The 7655-nt window shown below is 44.2% G+C and overlaps 1 protein-coding gene across 2 annotated transcripts; it reads left to right on the top strand.

The window, feature by feature from the left end:
• Nucleotides 1-1631: 1631 nt before the first annotated feature.
• Nucleotides 1632-6516, top strand: cited4b (Cbp/p300 interacting transactivator with ED-rich tail 4b). 2 transcript variants are annotated; one of them, XM_086218062.1, is made up of 2 exons: nt 1632-1924; nt 2726-6516. In XM_086218062.1, the coding sequence occupies exon 2, from the start codon at nt 2731-2733 to the stop codon at nt 3475-3477; it is 747 nt and encodes a 248-aa protein (XP_086074188.1). In that variant the 5' UTR covers nt 1632-1924; nt 2726-2730; the 3' UTR covers nt 3478-6516. The 2 variants fall into 2 exon arrangements, with proteins under 2 accessions (XP_086074188.1, XP_086074187.1); XM_086218061.1 differs by having other exon boundaries at nt 1646-1924; nt 2722-6512.
• Nucleotides 6517-7655: the final 1139 nt, after the last annotated feature.

The following is a 7655-nucleotide window of genomic DNA, read 5'->3' as shown; positions in this document are numbered from 1 at the left end:
GTTCTATAAAGCTCATTTCCTATTAGCCAAAAACACACTAACATTTGGCTGTTGTTTAATGGTTTAATCAGCATTCAGTCCTGAGTCAAAGAACCCTGCAGTATGCACGTGTATTTATTGGCTCTGATTAGTATTGATGTGAACACAATACCCAGGTGAACACGGTCATTTGCCTCCACCCACATATGACCAACGGCTGCAGCTCCACCATCAACAATCCACACCACCGTGGCAATGAAAGCTTGTCACCTCTGCCACTTTTCGTCAGCTCGGCTGCAAATTCAGCCCATCAGTGACCTGAATGCTGTTTTCTAGTGTAGTGTTAGGGAGCGTTTTCACTGTTTCACTTTGGCTCGAGTCGGGTGGGGTCAGGTCAGTACGGCTCGGCTCTGGTGCATTTTCACTAGCACTGGGTACCACGTCAGTGCCAGTATAAACATGCTCGTAGTTTACTGTGTTTTTAGGCGTGTTTCTAAACACATTGTTTGCAATGCTAAAAGTGGCCTAACAGAAATGAAAGAAAAAACACAAAAACCCCCCCAAAAAAACAGCAACGTAACTCATGTACTTGCAGTAGAATCACAGGGAAGACATATTTTGGATCTAGGAAGTTAACATGGACGTGAGATGATCATCTTCAAAAATGAACAGCGCTACCATGATGTCTGAGCTGGAAATGACTGTGGTAGAAGTTGTAAATAAGGTCACAACAACGAGCTTTGCTCCTTTTCTCTTTTCAGTCTGACAGTGTTTGCAGCCTCATTTAGCCACTTGTAAGCAAATGCCATGTTTAAGACACATCAATACTTTGTAATTGACAATTGTTTTATTTACTGATGTGACTTTATTTCGGACACTTAACAGAAAAAAAGGCCATGAGGGAACTGGATGTTTCACAATGCTAAGTTCCTGCCGGGTTTTAGGACTCATTCCTACACTATTTCATGAGAAAGGGATTTTTTTTCTTTTCCTTGTATTTTTTTTTTAGCTGTTGCTTTTGTTTAAAAGACTTCTACAAAGGCACGCATGCACAATGCAGAAATGCTATTTTTTTTTGGTATATTTGTGTGGAGTGTAAATCCCTTTCTGTGTGCACCAATAATGGACCGTAAAGCCGATTCTGACTCTGAAATAAACAATGAAAAATAAAGAATAAAAAATACACACTTTAAGCCTCCATTTCTTGACCTCCTGTCCATGCACATACACACCTTAAACACACAAAAAACATGACGTTGTTGCGTTAAACATGTCTTTCAATTCTATATTCCATCTTGATGTCTCCAGAGTAAAAAGGAGGTCAGCAGGCTGCTTGCCTTTCTCGATCTGTAACAATCTCCTTAATGACAGTCTGATCTATCTATCTATCTATCTATCTATCTATCTATCTATCTATCTATCTGTCTGTCTGTCTGTCTGTCTATCTGTCTGTAATAAGGCCCTTGTATTGTACAAACACAGGAGCAGCAGTTACGTGTGATGACAAACAAGATGTCCACATCTTCTCTCAAAAAGAAACAGTGGGGAGGAGGGTATTTAAATTGGCTACAGTGTCACAGCTCTCCAACAGCCTTTTTTTTTTTTTTTGTCTACGCCCATGCACAATCATATTAATAGGCCAATAGGAACAAAGAAGAGGCAGGACCGAGGCTCCACCTCTCCCCGACTGCCTTCCTCTGAGCTTTTTAGATGTACATAATCCCGGAGTTGACCCAGAAAATAGGCAGTCGTTTCAAGATCTGATGCGGCAGTCTTTGTGCACACCGTCCCCTCCTGAGCATGAAGCGTAACCCTGTGGAATACACACTATAATTCGGAGGAGCTTCGCCTCGCAAGGAAAAACAAACAAACAAACAAAAAAACTGTTTAAACAGACGGAGCTGAAGCGGAGTCGCGCAACTTTGTGGAAACGTAGCCGACACGGGTGAGTGATTTTGATCGGGTTTATTTGTTAGAGAAATTGGGTTTTTTTTTTCCCTATCGGTGTGTGGTGGTCTCAGGGACTGCTGCTCTATTGTTTGCATTTCCTTGTTTTAAACTGGAGATTAAAGAAATAGAATTTGTAACGTCGGGGAATAAAAATTAAAGACCAATATTTAAAATCCGAGCGATAAAATAGAATCGGAAGGAAGAGCTTTAATAGGTATCATTAGGAATGTGGTGCTTCAGCTGTTGGGGAGATGTTGCATGATGTCAGTGTTCTTTGTTGCAACATTACGTGCGTAAAATGTAACAGATTTTTCTGTCCCAGCTGACATGCAACAGAGAATTAAAGCAATGCATTAGGCGATGCACGCATTTGCCTCTGTTTCTGCCCATCTAGGCGTGCATGAATTATCCGGGTGAAAATTCCAAACAATGTCGGATGTTAACCTGTAATTTCAACCTGGGCGTTCATTCCTTGGCACAAAAGGGGAGGTGTTAGGACGACCAAACACACGAGGAAGATTCCCAGTGTTGGTCGTAAAAGCAAAACAATTTTGCAGATTCCCCCCCCCCCCACAAGCCTTGTAGATGTTGAGAAAATATCATAAATTAATCCAAAGGTTTGTGAAGAGTGTGTTCACAGTAGAAGAAGTCAGTAGTGGTTTGCACTGTAGCAGCGAATGTCTCTGTGGTGTATTTTAACCAGTTTGGTCACACTGGATTGGATGTCATGTCAGCATCAAGCAGAATGGGATCTTGTTTGCCTCTGTAACAGATTCTCCTCTCTGCCTCTAGACAGGAGGCATGGCCGACCATCTCATGATGCCCATGAATCACAGCTCAGCGGGCGCCAGTCTCCACGGTTACAGGATGGGCATGAACGGCCTGCAGGCAGGTCACCAGCAGCATGCCAACCAGCAGGGCATGCGGGCACTGCCCAGTGGCCAGATGATGCACTACGGTGGCGCCCAGGCCAACATGGAGACCGCCATGAGGCAGCGGCAAGGCATGGTGGGTGGACCCATGAATGGACAGCTGAATGGGGCCCAGATGGGTCACCACCAGATGACCTCTGGTAACATGATGTATAATGGCCAGCCGCAGCAGCAGCACCACCCTCAGCAGCAGCAGCAGCACCACATGCATCCGCAGCAGCACCAGCAGCAGGCCCAGCACGCTCAGCAGCAGCAACAGTTCATGAATGGAGGCTTAACATCTCAGCAGCTCATGGCCAGCGTGCAGCTACAGAAACTCAACACCCAGTACCATGGACACCCACTTGGGCCTATGGGTGGTAACCACATGGGGCCCACAACCCAGTACCGAATGAACCCAGCCCAGCTGGCTAACATGCAGCACATGGCCGGCCCAGCCCTGGCCTTGAATGGTATGGATGCGGATATGATCGACGAGGAAGTCCTGACCTCGCTGGTCATGGAGCTGGGCTTAGACCGGGTCCAAGAGCTGCCAGAACTCTTCCTGGGCCAAAATGAATTTGATTTCATCTCAGACTTTGTCAGCAAACAGCAACCCAGCACCGTTAGTTGCTGAGAGGACCTGATTTATGAAGGCGAACTAACGGACACTGACGAGTGAGAATTGTCCAGGATGGATGCAAAGTGCTCATCTCTTTACTTCTAATTTTGTGAGCACCTCTCTGAACAACCAAGCCAAGTTCAGCGCGGCGTGCACAGGAGAGAACTCTGGATATCCACAGCGAACGCACAGTGCTCGTGTGCTAGTGGCCAGAGGGCTGTTGGCTATCAGGCCTCGTCCCACCTCTCCCATTTCCTGGACATGAATGTAATAAAGTAAAGCTGAAATTGTCAAAAGCCACTCTGAACAATGCTATGACACTGTGTTTCCTCCAAGCCTGGACTCCATGACAGTTAAAAGGTGTATTTATTTATTCCTGTCTGAGAAAAATGATATTAAGAACAACCTCTGGGGGTCCAAATGGTTTTATTTTTTTTTTTTTTGAGGAAGACAGAGGACAAGGTTAATTATAAGTTCTCTTCTTGATTTTTTTTTTTCATCATTCTATCTGGCCTGGTATTAAATTAAGCTACAATGACAAGGTCGCTTGAAAAGAGCTGCAATTTTCTATCCAAAAACACCACCCGCCCACCCAAAAAAAAAATCAGGCACCACAGAAGTAGAACATTGAACAGATTTTGAAGTTCAGAAGTGCTACTGCCCCTTTTAGACGTGGTGTTCTACTGCTTGTACTGTATGAAGCTGTAAAACTCCAACATGTCCACACTGTTGTGTTCTGTTGGAGATTTAGAACCGCCTTAATCGTGCAGATTCTTATTTATTGGTTGTTTATATTGTCCCCTTTTTTGTGGATAAGATGTGGGGTGGGTGGGGGGCTGTGGGAGGACTTTGTGAAAGGTTTTTGAGGATCAATAAAGATGGCCTGGATAGAAGTGTGGCCTGCTTTTCCATTCATTGCGCAGCTCCTCCCCCAGGCTGTGGGAGAGCTAGCTAAGTGCTTGGGTTAACCTGTGGGTGAAGGGAGACCTCAGTTGGAAACATTTAAACAGATACAATATTTATACCTTTTTCTTTGTTTTTGTTTTTGAAGGGCGATGTACCTCATTACCATAGCTACCTATAATTTGTCCTTTTCTTCCCCCGATAAAAGAGGAGCGATGTGACTGACACCGTATGACTGACATATGGTGATAATTACGTGTTTCTCGGCCGCTTAACAAAAGCAAAAGCTGTATCACGCATCGGTGTTCACCTTCTGGTATCTCAGGTAGTGCTATCTAAACAGCTCAATTCTTGGGGATAAGCTCCATAAATGCCATATAGTGACAGTGGAAACGTTAAGCATAATTACAAAAACCTAGGGAGGCTTCTAAAAGCAGTGTTTAAATATCACAACAGCTCTGCAAACATTTGTTTCTTTACTGTGTGTAATGTGTGTATGTGTGTGTGTGTGTGTGTGTGTGTGAGCATGGTTGGGGGAGGTGAAAATGACCAAAGAATGCTTACCTTGATGGGGGTTTAACTGACTTAAGACTTTTAAGCCCTGACTCAAGGAAGGGCTGTGCCTTTTCTCAGCTCAACCATCGGATAGTCAAGGAAAACCAGCAAGCTGTCCATCAACAACAAACAATAACTTTAAACAATCTAAAATTGGCCGTTTCCAGTCTTCGCCACAGCTAGTCAGTGTGAAACAGTTTCCCTCACATAATTGCATTCATTATGAAATGAGGGTTAAGAGATTCTCTGCAGTGGTTGAGTCTGTCGGGTTGGATTGAACCTCCAGGCTATGAAAGTGCTTGATTGGGGTCGTGTTGGGAATATCATCAGCTTTTCACATTGTCAACAAAGGCATCTTTAGTGGCATCATTACTAACAAGGGGAGAGTGAGAGCACCGTTGTTTTTCGCTACAGTAATAGTGGCTTGCTGATTGCTCAATGTTCGAAGCAACTCTTGCTTTTTAAAGCGTCCTCATCTCCTTTCATTTATCCAATTGTGTGGAAGTCGAGGAGCTCTCAATTCAATCGTGGCATTGCGGATGATGTGTTCTGAAATCTCCTGGCCGTGGATGCAGGCCTGTTTCAAATAACAAAGACTCTCTTAAGAGTGTGCATGTGTGTCTTTTCTAAGAGAATAGACTCAGAATTAGGCCAACAGCCTTGGCGCAGCTTACCAACGGTAGCAGGATTCTCATGCCAATCTGGTGAGATGGTCTTCTGGTGTGTGTCTGTGTTTGTGTGTGTGTGTGTGTGAGAGTTCATGGAGCATGCTGGCACACTGTCTCCTCATGTATCTCATAATTGTATGCTGCTCCTTGTTTAGCCTCAACTAAATGCAGAGGTTTTGTTTCTTGATGGCGACTCCTTAGACAAATGGCTAACTATGCCAAACAGCCCTGTTTGCCTTCCCAATCCCTTGTTATGACTGCCACCTGCCTCACACAGGCCGGTCTAGACGCAGGCTAAGCAGGGTGGGACACCGAGACGTCTACAGTTAGCTCTGTTTTCGTTTTCAGCCCACCCACAGCAACTGAACATTGTGTCTTCCTGTGGCAGCTTGCTTTTTTCTCTTAATAAGTCAGCAACTAAAAGCCACGTTATGAGAGAGAGAGCGTGAGAGAGAGTTAAAGTGAAAGATAAGAAGAGGTGGAAGGATCAGGTTTACAATTTGAAATTAGAAGAAGGGATTTTTAATTTTTTTGTCTTGGGGGATTTCTCAGCTGGGATTTCCAGCAACGATTTTAAGATTCCAATGAAAACTTGACATGACTTATGCTTAATACAGCCCAGTTAGCTTAGCTGACTTCCTCCCCAGGCTGGTGTTGAATCTATGAACTGAATATTTTCTTTTATTTTCAAGCTTTGGTCCAGCTGGTGCCAAGCCTGAGCTCAAGGTAATCTCAGGCCTTAGCGCCAATGATAAATGGCTTGTCATTTGCTGTTGTCATGCATAGCCAGGTCTACGTGCGCGCACACGCACACACACACAGATTCAGCACACAGCCTGATCAAACAGGCTAACAGGGACACCTCAATATCAGTGTGGAGCCAGGGGAAGATAAAGGATTTATGTCTCATTGTGTCCGATCCTCCCACCCACACCTACAGCATGTTTTCAGATGATGGTGTATCCACTGTTGGTTTATATAATCTCAGTGGTGAAGAATTAATAATAAAAAATTAATAAAAACGAGGTGGAGGTTTTGTCCTGTATAACAGACGATTGATTTGAACACTGATTTAATTGCTAATTTTAAGATTAAAGCTAAATGAGATGGGGAATCCCCTTCAGTGAACGGCAAAGAGAGTATGAAATACACAAAGTGTGAATCAAAGTGGGAAGACAACTTCAGTTTCCCACATGAGTGTGTGTGTTATTTATTGACAACAGGGGCATGTTTCTATCTGCGTGTGTGAATATTGTGTGAAGAAAGCGCATGCTATAACTTGTCTGTTTTAACAAGAAGGTTTCAAGGTTTTTGGCAGGTTTTGTGTTAACCTTTTGTGTTCATGGTTGTGTGTGTGTGTGTGCACAGGCAGGGGGTAAATAAACAGCAGATCCCTCGGGGCAGGGTTCATTCCGTGGATATGTTGCTCAAGCCGAACTTCCTGATTTTCGAGCCAAACAGTCACCTTGTACACGTCCAATCTTATTGGACAGTGTTCTTCCCTCCCTTTGCTTTAGATTCCCCTCTTTTAAAAAGCAAAAAGTGTGCAACAGGCCTTTTGAGTAAAAGATCAGTTGCTGCACTGTTGGATTCTGCTGCCCCGTCTTTCTCTTACATGAAGGAAAAAGCTGTATAATCACATCACACGTTCTTTCCTGCAGACACAGTTTAGCTGCGTGTCACTAATTGTTTTGGTTTCCATACGTATCCTGCTGAGCAGGCTTTTAAATGCAGTCGTGTACCTCATGCATGTAGCTTCCAGAGGTAAATGGCTGATTTTGGCATGTCGAGGCAGGTGACACAGAGGTTGCCTAGTGACTAGCAACTCCTCCTCCATCCCCCCCTCCCCAAATCTGGGGTTGAATGGTTTGCCAGCTCTTTGAAGTAAAGGGAGGGGGTATAAATAATTTATTTTCCTGCACACAGCTGACACTTCTCTGTCGAGTCAGCTCAAACACATCAAGGTGTCCCAACAATGTCTAAAGGTGGTAAATATTTAAGGGTTGTGTGATTTACACAGTTGAGCCAAACTGAACGGAGCTGCGGTTTCGCAATCGAGGCAGAAAG

The sequence above is a fragment of the Aulostomus chinensis genome, chromosome 11, assembly GCF_037954235.1.
Source record: "Aulostomus chinensis isolate RoL2024-O1b breed Wild chromosome 11, RoL_Achi_v1.0, whole genome shotgun sequence".
NCBI lineage: Eukaryota > Metazoa > Chordata > Actinopteri > Syngnathiformes > Aulostomidae > Aulostomus > Aulostomus chinensis.
Note: the sequence above shows the minus strand (reverse complement) of the source record. Positions and strands in the feature narration are given on the sequence as shown.

What these genes read in the sequence shown, in the direction of transcription:
- cited4b (XM_086218062.1), top strand. Translation starts at nt 2,731, where the DNA reads ATGGCCGACCATCTCATGATGCCCATGAATCACAGCTCAGCGGGCGCC.